The sequence below is a fragment of the Corvus hawaiiensis genome, chromosome 5, assembly GCF_020740725.1.
Source record: "Corvus hawaiiensis isolate bCorHaw1 chromosome 5, bCorHaw1.pri.cur, whole genome shotgun sequence".
Lineage (NCBI taxonomy): Eukaryota > Metazoa > Chordata > Aves > Passeriformes > Corvidae > Corvus > Corvus hawaiiensis.
In genome coordinates this window covers 50983757-51007052 of record NC_063217.1, presented here as the reverse complement: position 1 = coordinate 51007052, position 23296 = coordinate 50983757, and the positions used below count along the sequence as shown (strand labels likewise).

At 37.3% G+C, this 23296-nt stretch overlaps 1 protein-coding gene across 1 annotated transcript in view; it reads right to left on the bottom strand.

Annotated features, from left to right (window-relative positions):
- Positions 1 to 15575, bottom strand: part of RXFP1 (relaxin family peptide receptor 1) — a 49119-nt gene extending 33544 nt beyond the window's left edge. Inside the window, exon 1 of the mRNA XM_048305217.1 lies at positions 15360 to 15575. Coding sequence (XP_048161174.1) covers positions 15360 to 15408 — 49 coding nt within the window. The 5' untranslated portion in view covers positions 15409 to 15575. The remainder of the gene's footprint in view (positions 1 to 15359) is intronic.
- Positions 15576 to 23296: the final 7721 nt, after the last annotated feature.

The window sequence follows — 23296 nt, the reverse complement described above, 5'->3', positions numbered from 1 at the left end:
AAGCTTACGCAGGCATAGTGCTAAGCAAACAGAATATGTGTAGTACTCAGTGTCTTAAGTCTTTTTCTTAGCAAAAGAGCTGAGCAGGCAGCTGAGGCTCCCTTTGGTGCAGTTACCTGTTACAGTCTGAGGAACTACCAAACCATCTGGTAAGAGACACCAGTATGGAAAAAACCACCGTAAAAGAAAACATCCAAAATAAAACATCAAAAAACCTCTTACATTTTGTCAAGCTTTTTATCCTACAAACTAGAGATGTATTTAGACTGATCTGAACCTTGTGCTTAAAGGGGCTGATCTCCATGCACTTCAAATTTCAAAAGAAAGCATTTATGTTCTCACAGTACCATTCAATGGAATTTCATAGCATGTTCCAAAAATTTTTATTAATTATTCAAATAATATTAATCCCTGAGCTAATTAATGAATTTGCTGCTGCATTTTAGACATCTGTACTCTGCCGCAAAGAATAAGTCCCTCATGATGTTTAATGTTTTGAATTCTCTGTACATTTATAGCCTTGATGATATCTATTCTGAATCTCTGCATTACTCATTTTGTGCTATGTTGGATTACCCGGGCATGTAAATATCTGCCTGGGAAAGGAGATAATAAGGCTTCAAAACTCAACAACTTCACCCTAGCTATAAAATCAGTGAAAGCACTGGTCTTTGTCCACTGACTTGTTAACATCACTTTGTTTATGCAAAAAAGACAGAAGTTTGGACTCTGCATGTTGCATGAGATTTATGTATGGCAAAGCCCCCAACTCTCTGAGGAAATATTTGGCAGAGCTGACAAAGGTAGACAGAAGATAAGACGGTAAAAACTATTGTAAAATGCTAGATAATATTCAAACAATTTTGGATTGAGGAAATAAAAATTCAGTCTTCTGTGTGAGGAAAATGAGTAAAGATAGCACTGTGACAACAGCAATTAAAAATTACTGTTATTGTTTTGCAAATACAGACTTTACTGACAGTGGAATTTACCATGTCAAGATAAGGATCTATCACTCCATCTTTGTGATGTGGTATTAGAGCTGTTGGCTTTTCTGCATCTGATTGATTTTCCACTATATGAAAAAATTGAACCACTCTTCTTGTATCTTGTTTGCCTTTTTTTTTAGCAGCTGAAAGAGGACGAAAGTGATAAACTTGTGACAGACTTGCTTACGTCAGAAGGTTTGCTTTTACAGACACCAAGTAAAAAAGCCTCTTTGTATACCTCATACAGAAAATTGTCTCTTGCGTCCTGTGACATAGAGATAATTGCACACATTTCAGCTACTCCGTACCTGAAAATTTCTCTTTCACATATTGTTCAGCATAAAGATTCAAATGTTTGCAATGCTTCAAAAACAAATAGAAAATATATAGGTGAGTTGGTATCAGTACAAACAGCAAAACCACAAAAAAACCTCTTTTTGACAAGATGCTTGTTGTCTCGATACAGAAAAATTTTCTACTTAGCAGGGTGTGTTCATGATACTGCAAATTAAATATTTCTGACTGTCATGTGCTTAGGGTCCCCCTGCAATTCCCCAAATTCATCTCAAATTTTCAAAAAGAAAACAAGAATTCCTGTTGTGCACCTTTTAAGCTTTTCCAGACCGGCTGCTTTGAGATGCTTATTGCTGTTAACAGATGCCTGTGGTGAAGAGGAAAGGGGATAACTTTTCCTGCTTGTCTTTAAATATAAGACTAAGTTAACTCTGCTTTCCTTTGCTAAAGGAATAAACAGGAGTTGGGTTGTCATCTAGTATACATGGTAAGGCTTTTTCCTCTGGTACATGAATGCAGAATCACCGGGGAAAGAACATGACAGCCCCTCTTCTAGCTCTCATAAAATGAAATTGAAAGAAGGAACGCATTTGGGAAAACCAAGAACAAGATGTTCCCAGGACAACATGGCTTGACTTCCAACTAAATTGATTCATTAGGCTTGCTGATTTTGTGCATTCTTTGAGATACAGAGATTGGGTCACAAGTGCTGTTTGAGAAACCAAATAAGGGACATGTGCACTATAAGAACGTAGACTTAACGCAGTTACTTGTAGGTTTCGTAAACCAAGCGAGTATGACTCTGTAATGGGACCGGTTCTGGGCTGATGGCACTGTGTCATAAGCACTTAAAATAATCAAAGGCATTACTCATTTCTTGATACCTACTAGTCACACCAGTCTCAACTGTGGCGCATATACGTTCAAATAAAGGCATATTGTAATAGTAGGAAAACATTTTTTTGTTTTCAAGGATTTGACTAACATGAAATCCAGTGTTATGAATCCAAAATGACTCATTAATTCCATCAGCCAAATAAGCTAACATGTCTGTCCTCACTTTGAGTGAGTTAGCAGTTAGAAGTGGTTGAGGAAATCCAATTGCTTCTAAAAAAGGCTCCTTAGATGCCAAGGACCAAGGAATGATTATGGTACTGAAGAATCCACCCTTCATTTTTCTGATGGAAAGTTATTTTACCTACAAAAGCTCAAGTTCTTCAAAGAGGCTCCTGCAAAACTGGTGGTACTTTTCCCATCTCACATAACCTGTTTTAGTTGCTGTACTTCTAGACACAGTGGGAGATGGGCTGGAGAAACAGAAGACTGAAAATACTCTTGCTTTGATACAAAATGTTTTGTTCAAATAAAACAGAGTCAACACAGAAAGTATTGAAGTTAGAATCAATTTCACCCGTAATTTTTGTGCTATCTTGGGTACTTCAAGCTGACAGCTGATTAAAAAATATCCCCTTCTGCTGAAAAGTATATTAAGAGCATATGAAATGCCTTTGACAAACCTTTAACATAATACAGAACAGACCTTATAGGCCTATTACCTTCAATGATGAATCATCAGAACAAGGTTATAAAAGTTTATAACTATGAATTACTTCAACTTACAAGATGTTTAATTAATTATTAACAAAGAATAGTAGTGACAAGTGACTGACCAACTTTGATCAGATGCATTTGAATCACCAAATAACAGAAAAAAAGAAGATATGACATCTTAAAAAGATCTTTTTAAAAACTAATTTGTTGTCTGAATTTGCCCATTACAACAATATGTAGAAGTAAGTGAAGAGATGAAGATTATTCTTAGATTAATTTTCCTGGTTTTGTTCGGAATTTTCAGCTTCTTCCCACTAAACAAGGGATTTTTGAGTAATATATGACTGAGACAAGGATGAAGTTAGTCCATAGTATTTCAGGATAGAAATAAAAAGTTAACTTTTGTATAATTTCATTAAACTTACTATAACTTTATCAGTGAGAATGCATTTTTTTTTCCACCATGTAATTCTATAAAGACTCTCCTAAAATTTTCTTTCTAGTGATATCTGGGAATATGTAACAGAAATCCCATATTATTTAAACGGCAATCAAACCAAATTTTAAACTGTCCATAAATAGCATATTAAAAATAGATTTCAGCTTGTACAAGAACAAAACAGAGTTTATAAACCTGTACTTTAGTGCTGTTAATGTACACACATTTGGAGTAATACCTTGGGCAAAACTTGCAGACTAAAATAGACCTTGGTCTAGCAGCAATAGATTCTTCAGCATTAGTCCTTGAGGCAAAGTGTCTGTGGCTTAAAGTATCTAAACATCTGTACAGGGTACTCACAGAAGCACAATTAAACTGTTATCACCACGCTGCCTTTTCTGTAATTTCTCCTCTGCTTTGGTAATTGTCCAGCCCTGATGTCTGTAACATCTTATAAATGTATATATTGCATATGGATTGTGTTTGTAATTTTAGATATGATTGGGTGCAAGTGACACAATATCATTCATTCAGAATGACAGATTCATTTCTAAAGCAATAGCAATTTTTTTATATTTAGCTGTTACTGTTGCAACCAGAAATACACTTCCAGTTTTATTGCATTACATTTATCTTTAGCAAACTATATTAGATGTCACTCTAGGAATATGTAGCACTTGAACTACACACCTGAGGTTATCTTTGCTTCCATTAAATGCAATATAGTGCAATGGATTTTAGCAAACATGGTGCATATATTATCACTGTTGCATGCTAATCTGGTAATTATCTTGGATTTTAATTTCATAATGTACCTTTATATCTTGCTGTGGGTTACACAATGCTTTCATTTCAGAAGCATTTTCCAAAGCAGAAAATTTGTACTATCTCTTTGAAAATATCACCTCCAATCTCATACCAACGTCTCTAGTTATCAGTTATGCCACAGATAATTCAGTCTAATCAATCTAGTTAAAGGGTTGGAAGATCCTTGTTGTCTAGCTGCCAGATAAATCCACCCCAGGGCCAGAAACTGCCAGTAGAGCAACTCAGACTGGTGATATGGCACCTAGCCAGAGGGTTTGGCTTTTATACCTTTTATTAATTTGTTGTTTTGTTCTGCTTGCACAGAATTTAGAATAAAAAGATTCTGATGCACATAAAGAGCTGAAAGAGATAATACTTCTAAAAGCCCCAAAATGAAGTAAAAAAAGTTGCATCCAAACCCTCAAATTCTGTAGTACATTCCCAGAGGATGAGAGTTCAGCACAGTGTCTAACAAAGACACAAATTAATGAACAGAGCCAAACTCTTCTGTTGCTCCACTTCTCCTTTTCTTCCTCTCCCAAAATAAACATAATTTAAATGATATCTGACCATTATTTCTGTTTAGAAACAAGTTCTAGCTCCATATCCTGACAAGATTTCCAACAGAAAATACATCAAGGTAAGCTTTCCTTTGCCCCTATGTTTTTTTGCACCAGTGCAACTCCTCAATTTCACTAATTTCTTTTTCACAGCAGAGCAATCTCAAGTTGAAAGCTGGACATATGAAACACTAGGGTTTTGGTCAATGATGATGTTAGATATTGAATAGAAATGAAGGCATCAATCCATAGGTGTTAAATACACTGTGCTAGTCGGTATCATCCCACCTGAAAGGCCCAGAAAGGGAATGGTTAGCCATCAAAATAAAGGAAACTCCTCTCCCAGAGTTGATTCTTTCTCACAACCACTACTGAATGTATTTGGCCTGGTTCTATGAGCCCCAAAAATAAAAGAATTTTGTTGCAAGTAATGTTTTTTTTCCCCCTCATTTGAAACACACCATTTATGAGTTAATGATTTAAGAATATGAAATAAAAAAAATAATTAAAAAATATCTCTGAAGCTTCATACCTGGAATGGCATTTTTGAAGTTTTGTAACCCTAGGGAAAAAGGCTTCTTCTATTGCAGTATTTGCCATGTATCTTACACTTATTTTTGTCTCATGACATACTCAGTAGTAAGCTAATGAAAGTTCCTTTTTTTAAAAAATCTGAGCAATCCAATAATCGAAAATTTACTTTAGCCAAAAGGATTAAGGACAGATGTTTATCAATAAATTAGTGTCCCTAAAGCATCAATCTTTCATCTCATCTAGATAACCAGCATTCTGAATTTAAATATATAAGGGCAGTAGTTAGAGATTACTGTAAAGAAGTTCATCTCAGACTTGCTGCTTTTAGCAAGTTAGTCCAGTCAGCCATGCATAAAGTAAGCAAAAGTGAAACACTGACTAGTGAAAACTAAATTATTTAAATTAACAAACAACAGACATTTGTAATATTTCTCTTAAGTTTCCATAAACAAATGGCAGATTTAAGTGACTTCATGACACAATATCATATACAGGAGGAAGTTTGTGTACATGTGCATTCATGCATGGAAGTAAAAAGAAATGAGACAGAGAGTACTTGTAGCAAAGCCTTAACAGAAAGCTGCAATGAAAAAGGGAATGAAATTAGAAAGGCAATGAACATGGAAATTCCTTGCTGATATTTGGATTGTAGGATATTCTGAGAATACATTATTTGCAAAGGGGCAGAACAGCAAAGAACTAACTGGGTATAATTAACCCCTCAAGGCACAAACAACCTAAAAGATCGTAACCCACTGCCTAACTTTTCTTCTGTTGAAAAGGGCAAGCCTGTCTTCCATTTTTTTCCTGTTGACTATCTACACTCTCACCCCCACCCCAAACAGAAGTTACAGCTAAGTTATGCAATTTATTCCAACTCTGGTATGCTCTTGTGATGGAGAAAAAAACCCCACAAAGCTGCAACGACCTGTTAGAATGAACATCTTGCAGTGCTGATGGTAGAAAAACAGGTTTGAGGACAGCCAGCCCAAACAGTCTGAGGAAAAGTCTGAAGGGTAGCAGTGGGAGATTCTATTATTTCTTTCTCCATCTTCTTTTGCTCTCTTGTCTCTTACTTTGCTACAGAGTCACTAGAACTAAGCTGCACATCAGGCACAATTTCAGATTCCACTAGTTTTCCTCTCCTCCCAAGTAGCAAAATCTTAAGTAAGTCTTTTAAAAATAATCTCAGTTATGCTTTTACTAAGACTCCAGACAGAGAAAAAAGTGTCTTGGGAGTCCTAACGAAGTATTTGAAATATGAAACCTAATCTGGGTTTTTTGTTTATTTTTCTTTTTTCTCCCTTTATTGTGGTTTTAGTAAAGACTAAAAGGATTGCAATGATAGTTCCTACAATGGAACTAAGCCAGCATAATTTGAAGTGAAGCTCTGGAGCACACTCAAGATTAATTTTGTAACAATCAAAATATATTATTTCTTGGTGAGCTGGAGACAGGATTATCTGATACATTTTATTTATTCACATACTTTTTTACTAAGAACAATTTATAACTATTAAGAATTTAAATTTAATACAGAACTACAAGTTCACGTTTGGAAGGTGGCTGTGCCCTGTGCCCTATAAATCTATGAGATTCCACCCTGCTGAAATATTATAAAATACGGAGCCCCTTGTTGCTCTGTTTTGAAGTAAAATAATTTGAAAGTATTTTAGGGAATATGTTTTCTAAGTGCTCACAGAACTATTTTCTGAAAAATCAATTTGCAGACTGTGCTTAAATAAATGCATCATTATTGGATTCTGACTCATTAATCTTTGGTTTGATTCAAAAATCACAAGTTTTCCAATCTCTGCTGTATTCTAGTATGAGTACACATAACTCACCACTAAAAGTTGTGACACTCCAGTTAAAATGCATAAAACAGAAATTATCTCAAATTAATAGGATTTCTGACTTTAGGAAAGTGAATAATGTTAGCTGGTCAAACCACAGAACTGGGGAATCATTTAGGTTGGAAAAACCTCTCACATCACATAGTCCAGCTGTTTGGACCCCATGACCACAGACATCTGACTTATTTCCTCTTTTGCAGGTTGTATCAAGAGAGTTTTAAGTTGTAGCTTGCAGATTTTATACATTTATTAATGTACATAAAGAAATGTCACATTAGCAGCACATGTTTGTAAGTTGTTTGGATAGCCCAACTAGAAAATACAACAAGAAACAGAATTCAGAAGTGTGCCTCCATTTTAGACGCAGTTTGGCAAAGCAATGCTTTTGCATGGATTGCTGTGTATTTAACCTCCACATAGTCTATAGATCCTCCTTCTCTTCCTTTCCTGCCACTTCATCTAAGCTAAAGGAGATGTTGTCTGCTCCTGACACTGCGTTCTCATTGCCAGCCCTGAGAGCCTGCTCTGTGGACACGGCTTCACTCAGAGCAGGGCTCTCCGGACACGAGGCAGGGCGCTGGGCTGGCACGACGAGAGCTTTGCCCCAAGGGTGACCTGCTGCATCCCCTTGGTCCTGTGACACCTTTCTGTGGGGTCCCTGTTCACCCCACCCCTGATTTGCTGACTCAGAGGGTTTTCCAGGGCAAGGCAGGAGAGTGCCTGGGAAAAGGCAGGCCTGGTCTCCTCAGGACTCGTGAGGGGCTGCTGTGACAGCTGCATGGTGACAGTGGGAAGGGGACTGAGCAGAGGAACAGTCAGAGCACAGCTTATCCCAAGGCTTTGAAAGCATCACAGCTAAATGCTTTGACAACTCAAATCACACACAGTGGGATGCAGGAAGACATTTATGATCTAAAGTCAAGGTGCTGGTGAATTTTTAATGTCTATCATATTAAAGAGTGTACCTCTTCTTAAAAAAAAAAAAAAAAAGAAAAACCAAACCTGTAAGGTCCTTACTTTATTTGACCTATACAATTACCTAAATTTATTTGGTGAATGTCTATTAAATATTCTTAGCTCTTAATGCTTCCCTACATAAAATGTACAGGATGTTGCTAGACAGATCCATAATTTTTATTATGATACCTGATTTCAATACATTTTTATGTGTTATCTGATGTCACAACCTAGACACATTTTAAGAGCTTGAATGAGAGAATTATATCACAATAAAATAATTATTACTTGTGAGATCATATCCCAGTACTTAAAACAATGCAAACTATCTGTAAGAATCTTCAAAGCTGCAAATCTGTAAATACAAAAAATATTTATCTGGGCAAGAAACCGATCTAGGTAAATGATGATGTGAAAGCAGTGAATATGTAAATGAAAGATTAAAAAAAAAAAAAGAACAGAAATATGTACAAGGTGTTTTATTTTTGCTAAAAGATATTAAGAAAAAGAAAGACATGAGTGTGAGATATGAGTCTTAGGGGTGTAGAAAAGCCAGCTGTTCAATACTTGTTTCTGATATGTTTTTGGAAAAGTAGAAAGTGGCTATACTCTTTCTGCATGGTGCTGAGAACCCATACTGAAGATAAAGCAGGATTTATAAATTAATGTTTTCAGATTATTTGATTACTAGAAAGAATTCATGTCTGAAAACCAGTGTCTATAATTTCCAGGTAAGACTACATAACAGTTGATTCACATGTTTTAACATGTAATGGAAGTCCAGAAAATGAGGTCAAGGGGAGTATTTTTATGATAGTTGGGCCTTCTTGAATCAAACCTCTAAAAATGTGGATCATCTTTGTCAACTGTATTGCTATTAAATACTCCAGACTAATCAAGAAATTCAACCACGTGGCTTTTAAATTAATAAATGTAGTCTTTTTCTCCCCCCCCCCCCCCCCCCCCCCCCCCCCGAATTTTGGCTTTAACTATGATGTGTGCAGAACTTAAGTTTCATTAAGGGCTGCTATTCTTAGCTTATTCCAAAGAAGAGCTGATCTATTCCTAGGTGGTTTTTTTTGAATTGTAACTGAAAACCAAAACAAAACAGGGCAAAAATATATTTCTAAGTTAAAAAAAATACCACTTCCACCCTTACAAGCACTATGCCTTTTTCCCTATGTTGAGTATAATCTTGACAGACAGGTCTGTGATGGGAAAAGTCTCTTCTCCCAGATCAAGCCAGTTATTTCTTCTGCAGAACAGAAGAGAAAGAGGTGTGGACACTTCCTTTGACAGACCTGTGCATATCTTTGAGCCTCAGTGACTGTACAGTCTCTCCCACTCCTAATGCCATATTGACACTTGCTCTTCTCTGGTAGAAACAAGTACTGGACTGAGAAAAAACATTTTAACCAAATAAAGCCTCAAGATTGATACAGAGCAGACGGGTGGAACACAACAACCTGTGCTATAGAGGACTGGGTGATTTAACATCCTCTCTGGATAAACTCTGCTAAGTGATCTCATGTGCACAGATCCCTCAGGATCTGTGTAACTGCTGCTGGGCTCTTCCTCCCACTGCCTGCTCACCCTCTTCCCTTGACATGAGGTCAGCTTGTCCTCCCAGGGCTGGATCTCCCCATCAGGCCACAGCTGGTGGCTCCTTAGACTTGTTCAAACCCCGGTTTTCCCATTTCTTCCTGATATATTTGTCTTGCCCTGTCACACCAGTCAGTCGCATGCTGGATCCCCCATGAGCATTGGGGGAGACAGAGCAGGGAGTGAGCACAATACTGAGCATTACTTCTTTGCTTATACACAGCCACTCTATGTGCAACATCAGTTATCAGCAACATATAATCTAAATCTGAATGCAAATAAAGATCTTTAAATTTCATGCATTTATGATAACACACCTCTGTATGATACTAAAGGCATTTTTTCTATGCTTTGATTAGTCTTCTGGTGTATTACTGGAATCTTGATGCTTAGTCTACAGTTTAACCACTTAGAAGTTATGATATTAGTTTCCTAATTAGTTCCTCATGCAGCTACAATAATTAGACTTTACACTTTTAAGTCTTCAGAGATTGCTTCAATTACAGTTTAGAATATGATATTATTGCCCAGAATGGGAGCTGAGACATCAACATATCTATGGCAAGGGTTTCTTCTAATTTTAGGTTTTTACTTTCAGAATCAGTTTCACAGACTACTTAAGGCACAGCTTTTACAAATGTCAGTGGCAGCCATGCAATGAACATATCAGGATGATCAAGCCAAAAATGCCAGAAAATCTGCTATATAATTATTAACCATTTGTTAGGCATTTACAGCAAGAAACAGGAAGAGAAATATTTTCCACATCAAAGTTCAGTTGCCTTCACGAAATGGCCTTCATTTTGTAATCCCTAGCCTCATCCACATTTTATCCTAACCTACAGCAAATGAAGAAGCGGTCACACAGGCAGCATAATTCACCATGACTTTTGATTCATTCTTTTAATGCAGGACACAAAGCATGCATTTTTGTGGAGTTACAACATGAAGAAAATTCAGTAGGGCCACATAGGACAAATTAAGATTGTGTCCTTTGCCTAAATTCCTAAGCACTGAGTTTACAAAATTAATAACTTTCTCTGACATAAACATTAACTCTTAGAAGAGGAAATCAGTTTCCCTCCAGAATTTTATAGCAGGATATCATGTTGCATCACTAGTTCAGATCCTTTAGCTCTCCAGACCTTTGTTTTTTGAGAGGGTAGAGTGATCTGACAGTGCTAATTACCAGCCTCTGAGCAGAGGTGTTGCTCAGAAGGAGATGTTTTGAAAGGAGACAGTAAGTCACAGGACAATCTTGGGCTTTGTTCTGGCTTTGTAACACAGTGTTCACCCTGCCAAGCACAGCTCCTTTTTCTGCTCAGTCTCATCTTTGCCTCACCCCGCTGCTTCACTTGCATCCTTTCTTGCCTGATCACTACCTGCTTCCAATCATCTCATCCCCTTACAGAATCCTAGTTCTCATCTCACCATCCTCTGACTTCATTCTTCAGATGCTCATTCCCCTCCCTGAGAGCTCCCTGTCATTCTCCTTTAATTAATTTACTGTTCTCTGCTGGCTCCCTCTCTCACGTCCCTTTCCTGAGTCTCTACTCTCCTAGACTAATAGTCCTCCTGATTTTCATTTTCCCTTTCTAAGTAGCATTAGTCTTTTCCCTCAGCTCTCTGTTCCATTGTCCCATCTACCTGTCCCTTTAGTCTCTGCTTTCATTCTCCTTTTTTAGTCCTTCCCAACACATTTTCACCTCCTCTGTGTTTCAGACACAATAATTATGACTTCCTGATTTTCTCATCTTCCTGTGCCTCCCAGCCTTGCACCAGCCATATCAAAGTCTGATTTGATGGTTTGATATGATGTCATTATTGCTGCTTTCTGAATTCCAAATACATTAATATCACTGTTTTTTTCATGCATGCAGCTCACAATTATGTATTCCCAACAGAGAACCCATGCTGAGATGACTGGTGACAGCTCCTCTGAGTGTCACACTGATCTCTAGCAACAAGTAACATCTATTAGAAAAGGTAATTTTTACTTTACTGCAACCAGGCTTGAACAGCCTCATCAGCTCTAGTGGGATGGCCTGTCAGAGGATTGTCTCTCGGGCACAGTGATATTGTAGAGGAATACTTCAAAAGTACTTATTTAAGAAAAGGCTTTGCTTAATATGATATTATCCAAATTGATCAATGTAGGCAAAATACCAATTCCTCACATTCAGAAAAAATTTTGGTAAAGTTTTGCTTGTCCTCTTGCTCGAGGTCCACAGACCGCACACAAAATTTTAGAGTAAATTGTTCAAGTCTGCTGGAGCTGCTCTAAAGAGTCAATACAGGTTTTCATCTCCTCACCAGGGTAGCTCCTGGTGCTGTCAACAAAGAGGTGAAAACATTTTTGCCCAAACAGAAGTTGCAGGATCTAACTTTCAAAGCTTCAGTTTAACATTGTGTAGATTTTTCACTTCCCTCTACCTGATATTAGAGTAAATTTTCCTCAGGAAATCTAGCCTGCATTCCTGATTTTCTGTAAATACACTGATTTTCATGTTATGTACATATATATTCACACAAGATGCACAGTTCTTCTAACTACAGGAAAACCAGTCAGATTAATGCCCAAGTTAAATGAAAGAAATAACCAAATATTATTATTACACAATGATTATTTGAGCTTGTGCAAAGGCTGAAGTAATTTCACTTTCCTATTTACAAATCTGGAAGGAATCTTAAAATATGTACAAACTATGTAAGCAGGAGCACAATCATAAACTCGCAGTTTTCCAAAGGATTCAGGATTGTCTCTTTCCCACACTTGACAGAAAGCATTTGATATAAAAGATCTTGGCCTTGAAAACAGATGTCACCTGCATGAAGTACCAGAACAAGTAATGAGATTCGGATGGCTTAAAGAAAGTTTTCCTTGGCATTTTAAAGTGAGGGTAAAGGAAGGAAAAAAATATGAGGAGAGAACAGAAAGAGAAGGCAAAGGGAATTGCAGGTACAAGCAGAAATAGGATTGGAAACATCAGGTAGAGGCACAGAGCATAAAGGGTTAAAGTAGTGAGAGTTGTAATTGTTTTTCACAAGGAGCCTGCCAAATCCCTTTTGGAACTCCCTTTGAATACTTTTCAATACTAATGTTCTCCTGTTTTGCTTAATAATTGATAAATGAATTGTTTGAGATTCTGTCACTTAGCCAAAGTCCAGGAGGATAAAATAGCTTTTGCCTCAGAAAGGCAATCAAAGGGACGCTAAAGGCACAGCCGTGCACTGCAGTGGTTGCAGCAATTCCAGCTGTTTGTTTTGCTAAGAGAAAAGATGCAGCAGCAGCAGCCAGTGCAATGCCACCCACACACATGAAGGGACCTGCTAGCTTTGCAAGGGGGGGGGACCCACCCAGGCAGAAGTTCATCCTGGCTACACATCCAGCGCTGCCAGTTCCACAGCTGGAGTCTGAATTTACTTTTCTCCGTGTTATAACCACTGCTGCTGTGCTGACAAAAACCATGATATAGATACTGCTTTGTTTTCAAAGAAACACTTGGTATTCCACATGGGAAGATGGTCAGGCAATTGCCAGTGCATAAAAAGCTTGATTGCTTGAATTAGTTTGATTATTTAGATTTTGGAGGGAAAGGTTTTCATATATAAAAAGATTTAATGAAGAATCTCAAGGAAGAGAGTAAAACAAGAAAGTGATTGAAGGTATTTTTGTACTGCTTTAGCTGTTGAATAGAGAACGAAAGAGACGCAGCTTGGACGGATATGGGTAAATCAGACAAGAGTAGTGTTTGTATGATATATATTCCTTGTTTTACTTTTTAAAGAATTAGGAGGATCTGTGCCATTGTAGAAATTAAAAAAAAACAACCAACACACAAAAAAAGCCAAACATAAAAACCTCCACAACAAAATGCAGCTGAACTTGTAGCAGTCCACTAAAAAAAAACCCAAACCAAACATCCAATTTCTAAGGACAGCTATACTTACTCCAGGAATGTTTAATATCAGCTAGCCTAAAGGCTTGAGCAGAACTTAAGTCTATTGAGCAGATGAAATCAGCTGGCTTGTAGATGTGGTTACAATTCACATTGCTGGCTTAAACTCCAAAAGGCAGTGGGGCTGTGAACTGTGCACTAAGGTGAGGAGACGTGACACTAAACAGGATCTAATTTTGGTGCAAAACAGAGCTCTAACAGGTGGCAGAGACTCCAGGCATGACTGTGCTTAATCTATGAACTCACTGCTTCTCACTTTAACAAATCTAGACGAGCCATGAGGTTTTCTTAAGAGTATAATGCACTATATGTGATGAGCCAATGAACATCTAGAAAGGTAATGGCCATCATAACTAGCAGGCCTGTATTCATTCAGTGCTCATCTGCTATCCTGTTTTGCAGTATGCTTTAGTATATTTCAATAGGTTTTATAAACGCCATAGCAGAGATTTAACAGCAGAAATTATAACAACAATTTGCGTATCTTTTATGAATGTTTCTGTGTTTTAATGTTTTGGCATAGAAAGCAGTAATGTAAAAAGGCTGGATTTGTTGAAAACAATTTTATTCTGCATAACTGGAAGTGCTACTTTTAAATATTGAATTATAGCTCACGGAAAATGCAGGTGCATATGAAACCAGACCTTGCTCACAGGTTTGATATGATGTCATTATTGCTGCTTTCTGAATTCCAAATACATTAATATCACTGTTTTTTTCATGCATGCAGCTCACAATTATGTATTCCTCTAAAACATAAAAGAACTGCTTTGAGTTTTTCCACTGATTTAACTGAGCTTTGCAACTAGAAAAATAATTGTGTATGGAGCTCTATGTCCCAAACACCTCGTGGGGGCAATACTCCTTACAAATTTTATCTTAAGAAGCATCGTATGAACACATGAACCCAAAAAGGTTTCATTTAAAAGCAGGAGAGAGAACAAGCTGTTGCAAAATACAGAAGAAGGTGACAGAATCCAGCCTTTTGCTCCTATTAGTTTAACAAAACTGTTTGTATTATAAAGAGTATCTATTTTCATCTACACAATTAATGAAACACTATTTTAGTATTGACTAAATTGTGCAACAGAAAGCAATTTATAATAATTACAGCTAAAGAAAATGATAATCATGAGGAACGTTCAACATCAACATCAGATGTATAGATCAGCATCAGCAGCTTCACAGGGACAGATTCACCAAGGCATAAGAAGCCCTTACAAAGAGGGTACTCAAATGAAATGAAGAAAACACTACTAAAGTAAGCAGAATGTCCAGTGTAACTCCCACCACACTGAAGTGATTTGCGTCTGAAGAAAAACTGAAATTTAACTCAGTCTCCCTCTTGCATGCTATACTGCCTATCATGCTGAAAATTCCTATTACCTGAACACAATCTGCCCTTCGAGAGCTACCAATTCTAGTAGCACTTGCACAGTATCACTTCAAACTACTGAACTGAGTCTAAAATGTGGATTTCATGGCACCTGAGATGAGTCAGTTCTGTAGGTACCTTCAATAAATATTTACAGCAAGTATTTATGCAATGTTTGAACTGTTTCTCATTTTTAAATTTCAGCTCATAACTATTAATAGTAACTCTCAAGGCATTAAGTGCAAAACCATCTGATCCTGACATGTAGCTAGTAACCTTGAGAGACTGCATTACACTCCGATTCTATTGAAAAAAAATTAACATGAAGAAATGTAAAATAACACTGAGGTATCATAGTTTTTAAAAGAAATCTGCTCCTGAAGTTTATCAGCTATTTACAATGTTGAAAACAAGAAAGCAAGCCAGGGACACTTACCCTTGGTACCAATAAGCAAGAACATATAGAAGCAGCAGTTGGGTGTCATATCTGTCCTTCAGCGATACAATGAATAAAGTCAGTGAGTGCTGTCCTTTGAATTGCACACCAGCCTGAGTGCTGCTCGTACAGTCTGCCTCTGAGAGCCTTCAGCAGTGTGTGAAGCAAGCTCCCTTCTCTCCCTGCCTTCCTCCCTACTCGCCTTTGCTCTAGGTCTCCCTCTCTCCCCCCTCTCTGGCACAGAGGCACATGAAAGTTTCCAGGATCACACTGTCTCCTCAGGCTCTGCCTTACAGAATGGGATTGCTCTGTGGCAGGCAAAGGCTGGGCTGTGTGCATGGACACAGCTCTGCCCCAGGGAAAGCTGCTGCTGCACAAAACACAGCCAGGTCCCAAGAACTGTCATCAATAGTCCAATCTTTCTTCCTTCTCTTTATTTTTCTTCCTAACATTGCAATGCTGCAAGAGGTCTGAGAAGCACAGTTTTATTTAGTCAAATCTGTTTCAAACCAAATGTTTTCTGAAGTTTAGATAAAAACTGGAGATTTTTCAACTAAGGGGAAGTGAAATTTATAAATACAGTTCCTTTGTAGCAATCCAGTGAATCACTGAAATACAGAAAAATGCACAATGTAATTTATTTCCAATATCAGCATGTCACTTCTTTTACACACTAACCACTCTTCATGATTAGTGCCAAGGAAAACAATCTGAAAGAACAAAAAGGGGTGTTTGAAAATACAATCTTTATGTGGAAAAGTTTTTTCACAGATTTTTGTCTTACTGGAATACTTTGAGACATTCCTATCTGGCCCTTGATTTTACTGTCACAGTAGACCATGGCATTCCCCATCACATAAACAGTCACACGGGTAAAATCTGTTTTATGATGTAAAGGCTAACATTTAGCAGCACAGCAAGATACGTTTCAAAGCAAGTTGGTCAGCTGAGGTGAACTCGAGAGGAGTTAAATTTTATGTGGACTCAAAGATTTTCAGACTTTCAATTTTTTTTTTAAATTAAAAAAAAACTTGTTAGAGTCAACAGCTTGTCAGGATGCCAATAGTCAGAAAGCACTGGTAAGCTGTGAGCACCTATGTCAGGTACTGAAGGAAAAGAGCTTCCCAGACTAAGGAAATACGTGCACACGTGAACATCCACAAAGCGGTGAATTTAGAAAACGAGAAAAATCTCTGTCACAGTCAAAAGCTAAGTCCACATTGTTGCTATGGCAAAGTTGTCTACAAAATAGACGTTATGAACTGCCAGTCTCTTGATTTCCAATAGAAAAGAATACAAAACAGAGAGGGGTTTACAAAAAGGTTGTTGTCTATGGAAACCCCAAGAAGTGCTTTGACATCTACTACAACAGCACCAGTAACAGGCAACGTACAGGCAAAAATGGATCAAATGGATTAGACACCCATAAAATATTTCTTTTATAAGGTAAGGACTAGCTTTTGAGCATATCAAGTAAGATCACACTTGCTTCAAACAACTGTTTAAGAGTTAATCTAACTCCTATATACTCTAGGGCTAATGCCTGAGCTGAAAACCTCTTCCAAGGTGAGAAAATAGAAGAAGAAACTGAACCAAGAAAGTGAAAAATAAGTGAAATATTCTTTCAAGGAAAAGTAAAATAAAAGCTTTACCTCTTCAGTGCAGGGCGAGACAGAACTTACACTCTAAATAAATGATTTTCCTTCTTGTATAGTTTCCTCTGTGGCTTTCTGCTTCTGATCTAGTCATAACTACTTGAGATTTGTAGGAACCATACATGTGTTTGGAGTAGATCCTTTCACCTGATAATATAATAAATCAAGCAAGCTGCTTCTTCAGAAAGCAGTCTGACCCACTACAAAAGTTCAAGATATTCTACCTCAGAGTAAACAGGGAAAACCCCCAAATGCGGTACATACCACTCACACATATTTTCTGAAGCTCAGCCCCAGTGGGAGTTGTCACTTTTCAGACTTCCTCTTTTTCAAGGACCTTTAGCAAGGATACTCATTAAAGTTAATTTTGCTGCAAATAAACACTTGCTCTATGGAAAATCCACTGAGATCTACCCTCTTCTAAACTTCTTACACTTTCATAATAACACATAAAGAAGCAGCAGCAGTTTCCAGCCCATTCTTTTAGTATAATTATATTTAAATCAAGCAGCTAGAGTTACAAACACATGCACTGCTGAACTGTGGAATGCAGAGCAGAAAAAGGAGGAGAGACCAGCTTTTGAAAAATAGCTTTGGCTTTCCTTACTCTAATGCATTTTTACTTCTTATTAGAAGAAACATGTCTGTGTATTAGAAGGGCAGTAAGTGTTTCCCTCCTGACTAAAATGTAACAAGTTATGGTGTGTTGGTGTTTAAGAACACTTTTCAAGAAAACCATAGGCTTTATATGTTGATTCCTTACACAGCAAAGAAATAACTCATCAGAATTGCATTTTTTTCAAACAGCTTTGAGAAGACATTGGATTTCATTGTGATCAGTATTTGCTTTTAGCTCTACTCACAGCAATTCTACAATTGAAATTCAGTCTAAAGAATATCTAAACTGAAGGAACTTAATTGTCAGATCTGTGGGGGACAACCCCCTCCAAACATTCAAAAACATTGTGCCACCAAACCACAAACTAAAAGAATACATTAATGCTTCATTAAATCCAAATAATTTCCGTTTGCTATCAAGAAGAGTCACCTCATGTTTCTATGACAAAGTGCTCAAATCAAATTTTGAACTTAGAATTAAATAACTGCAATTATTAAACACTTTCAAATAAGTTGTTAGTGAAGTTCCATCACCTTGTATTCTTTTTTCTATTGTTCACATTAGGTGCTAGGTAGAAGGAACTTCATAGAAATAAGCAAACCATAGCTGCATGCACCACCATTGTAACTTTCATTATTAAAAATAAAGATACGCTAAGCTGTAGATCTGCTACTATGGAAATAAGTTAGAATTCCTTTTCAGCTTGAAGAAAAAGGTTTACTTATCCATAGGCTGCAGCTATTCTTTCAAAAGTTAACAAATATTGTACACCAAACTGTGGCTCAATGGTACAACTGATAAGCTCCAAGCAAATGCTGTACAGGTAGGACAAAAGTTGTATCTCTAAGTTTTAGCCTACACGAGGCTGACACATTCAGTCAAAGTCTACCTGTTGCCATGCTTCTCCAAGTACTGAGTAGTATGGATCTCAGATACACTTCTGCTCTTTCCTATTGCTGGAATTTTCCTTGGTTTAATTAGGAATGCTTTCAAGGATGCTTTGTGTCATGCATCAAATTGAAGACCCACAAGACAACTGCTATGCCAATGATGGTTTTATTACTAAGAGTTGCTCAAAGCAAATTTTCAGCTGAAAATGCTGACTAGATTGTCAGCTGTTTTGCTGTTCTAGTGAAACACAAAAAGTGCAGGATGAAGCACTGGAAGTAAAACTGGGCCCATGTTGCCATCTGCAGTCATGAAAGATTATGTAGTTCATATTTAGAAGTGACAGCCCAAGAAGTGACCCTCTTATTTTCTCAGCCATTTGATGACCAAACTCTAGGTTTTGTATTACAGCTATGTGAATAGCTAATAAGGCTTCAGAACACACCATTTAAAATCTAAATTCTTCATTATGTACATCAATCCTACAATCCAAAAGATTTAGCTGTGCAAATGAACATAATTGGCTTAATTATATTTAATTTACACTGCTTTCAAAGCTCTGTCAGTGTACTTTGCAGACAGTACAACTGAGAATAAGACACTCGTATCTTACAGGCCAACTCTTACCTTTAGAGGATATATTCCTCATTTAAAACCTACATCCAGGTTCCCTGAGTTCAGAGCAAAGCAAACTAAAGGACCTCTTAAGAGAAGCACAGGAATGTCTAAAGCACAGAAAGATAGAAAAGACCTCATTTACAGGAGCTCTTTCCAAACGTTAAACTGTACTACAGTACCTTTATCTATCTCTCTATCTCATATACTTGTGCCTCAAGCAGTACTGTAAAATTGGACTATTTTTTGATAAAGATTACTTTTCCCATTTCACAATTACAGAGATTTAATAGGATCTACCTCCCAAAACCTGAAGAGCCTGGGACACCTGACCTAATGGGCCAGGCTAACTGAGGAGGCACCTGTGCTGTAGGACCTCCTGACTTCTCATTTCCTTCTCCAGTCCCTTTTCATCAGCACACCTGCAACTGAACTGAGATTACTGGCACTTGCATTTGGAGAAAGGGGAGAGCCATTCCTCTGTTGGAAAAACTACCTGAGCTAGATGTTCTCACCTGGAGGGTTTTACTACAGAAACACAGCAGAAACTTTTTTTTTACTGCAAATGTGTATCCACCAAGAGTCTCAAAACAGATCAGTTCTGCCAAGTTATTTTAAGCTAAAGATATTTTACAAAATTTGGCTCTAGTGACAGCTCCCAGCTGCAGAGTGATCATAACTCCCCTGCTAGGTCTCAGGCTGCAGCTTATGGAGGGGAGCACGGACAAAGAATTTCACTTTTCCACAAGAAAAGAGCAGACAGAAGAAGAGGGATTAGTGGATGACTATTTTTCCCTTACATGTCTTTTCTTTATAGATGGGACAGTAGATTAGCTGATGACAATGGTGTACAAGCAGCAGTAATTTAGCTCTGAGCTCACTGAAACGCTTTCCTCTCGTCTGCAAAAGTACCCTCTGCCAGTGGGCGCTTTGGTGACCCTGTCCAGCTGTCCTGCTACAGCTGGTGTGAAGGAAGGCCACAGTCAGAGCAAACTTGCTCATTGCTTCCCTCATTTTCCCCAGTTTTCTACAGCTGTTTGTTCCAGCTGGGTGTTTTGACTAAATCAAACAAAACCCCACTGGTGTGCCTGACTCAAAGCTGCCGCTGGAATGCAGAAAGGACATTTTTTTTAAAAACAACCGAACATATAAGCCTTGCTAATGGTATCTCTTCCTAACCAGCCATTTCCAGTCTTGTGACTGATTAAAAATTGTAACAGCATTTTTATGACTGGGTATTATTACAGGTATGATGTTAATGGCTTTGGTAGGTTATACCATTTGGGAATTATAGTTCTATATGCAGAAATATAGAACTATATGCACTTCCTATAACTATGCAGTTATAGGAACTGCATATGACACCCTGCTTTTTCAATATGACTCTTTCCTAGGTACCTCTGTCTTTCCTATTTGAGGCAGTGCAATTTTTGTTTTACAGCACCTAAGATTCTAGAAGAAAAAGCAGACCCTAGTATGAATAGCTGAATATCAAAAGTGCAAAGTTCATAAAATGTTCACTAGGAATTTATTTACATATTTGAACATGAGACGGTACCAAACATATAAACATTGACAATTAAATCATACTTTGATAGAAGGTACTCTAAAAAGATATAGTTTATAAAGCTTTGAGAATGCAAGGTGTCTAAGTAACTCAGCTATGAAACCTTTGTGTTAGACAATTGTCAAAGTCAACTTTAAAGTCAGAGAGAAATTCATGTGTGGTAGCAGAATGGCAATACATCTGGGCTGTCTACCACCTGGATTAAGAAATTACCCTCAGTGGACACCAAGAGACTTCCGAACTGTTTACAGTTTGCTTACTCATCAATGCCTTTACATGTGAACCCACAATGCTCCCTTCAAGGGAAAAGCTGAACTGAGGAAATATTTAACCCAAAATCAAGAAAAGGAACAGCTAATTAGACATGTAGGATAAACATATGTTAAAGTGAACAAAAAAAATCCCCCCCAAAGCAATAAATTGCCCAAAACTCCTAAGAAGTGAGGAGGAAGAGGATGAGAGTTACAGTATAAGGAAGCAGGGCTTATTAAAGGGCAAATATGTAATGTAAGAAGACACTATCAAAAGTGGGAACCACTGAAATGAAGAATGCATTTCAGACATTATGTGTAGGACTATCCAAACCCAGAGTTTGCCACTGCACTGTTGTGAAGAAAGTAAATTCTCTAGAATGAACCCAGAATTTATGAAGTAGGTATGGTTTCCAATCCAGTGCCTTTATGTAATGCCTTAATTTAGAAGTCTAATTTTGTATTTCTGAAACAGCCTACAAAAAACAGAACAGAGAGAGCAGAAGAGAGCTGTGAAATTCAGAAATCCCAAGGTCACTGCTATATAATTACAAGTGATCAGTGTTATAACATTCTCCTAATGCTGGTAAATATTCAGGAGCTAAATTCACTGGGGCATTAAGTTCATTGTTTGGGGTACTATTTAGATTGTTTTACACGGATACACATTGGATCAAACAGCTACTAAGTATAACATTTATCTGTATCTAATACTGCAGCTTTTGAGAAGTATAAAATGAAAATTGCTTGACAGAACTAGCAAAGATGTTAGGTTTGGGGACAGCTGATAGCCTGTTGTGAAGGAGCTTATATTAGCAGAGGTTTTTTTATTTAGGTGAGCTTTTCCTCCTTTCCTTCAACTAAACTGCGCATGAAAAAAAAAATCCATATTTCTAAGAGCAGCTTGAACCAAAATGAGAAATTGATTTCAATATTAAGCATACAGTTCTAAAGCCCTGGGAGTAATACAAATGGAGAAAACCTTTCCAAAGTAGCCATGCAGAATGTATGGTTAAACCATAGGAAGCTATGACCTCCAGGGATTTTTTTCTTACTCTGTTTTCCGATTTTGTTTTGAAACACAGCTGAAATTTACAGGTTTGCAAGACTAAGCAACAGTTTTACATTTCAAGTAACAATATTTGGTGTTTTCCCCAAGTGTCTGGCTGACTAACACTATAAAAGTAATTTTTCCCCTTGATGGTATTTATTTCCAATTATCTTGAATTTTCTAATATAATTGAGAATATAAAGTATAATCTTAATGAAGAGTAAGAAAACGTCAAAGAATGGATTTAGCCTGGTTTTGTATTTTATTCCAGGATGATTTCTATGTTAATTTTAGGAAATATTTCTGTGATAGGGATAATACAACAAAAATTCTAGACAAGTGCTTGAGCAGCTAGAATTGTAGTGGCATACAGTGTTTTGTGCTCTCTTTCTGGCTGAGTCTGGGACTATTTTTTGTTCAGGAGTGTAGCTTCATTAAAAGAAACAGCTCTGTTACCCTTGATCCCTTGTGTACTCTTCACAAACATGAAAGCATTGAATGAAATTTTTCTCACCTGGCTCAAAAGCCTTAAACGTCGGGCTCTGACATGAAAGGAGGCAACACAACCAGTGCTGCTTGGTGCTGACATATGCTCATATTAAAGGAAACAGCAGGGGCCATCATTATGTTCTGTATGGAGTCTGACTCCATTTTGTCCTACAGGTGTGCTCTGAAATTAAGTCTTCAGAGGGCCCAGGCAGATGAATACCTAGTTTCTACATTCTGCTGAAGTAAAGTGAAATAAAAGTTGCAGATAATGAACTGTGTCTCCAGTGGCCTGAAAGCAGCAATTTAGCAATGAATTTTACTCCTATAGATGCTCTGGGATTTCAAAAAGCTGGTACAGTTTTTAGCTTCAGCCTTTATTGCTTGCTTAAAAGATGTGGTGCACATATAAAGGTTTTGATCTCACACAATTCAATGCTTGTGTTTTGATTATCTACATTTCTAGCCGTCAGCTTTAATCGTCAGATCTCTGAGGAAAAACAGATTATTAGTTATTATTCCTTTTCTGATTTTGTAATTGCCCAGAATGTTAAAACAAATAAATAGGAACTGATGGGTAGAATTCTAAGAAGAAACAATCGTTGTATTTCTCATGCTTTATCCAGGCATCATTTAGATGTCTAGTAGTATTGTCTTCCTCTAGGTCTCTATTTCTCTATGAATAGATAAAGCCTTTGAATTTTCTGTTATAAAAGATGAATTAATAACTTGTGCTGAAGTAGCTTTAGCTTAAATAGTTGCATTCCAATAATAGAGAGTATAATCCAAAACCCCAAAGCAGAAG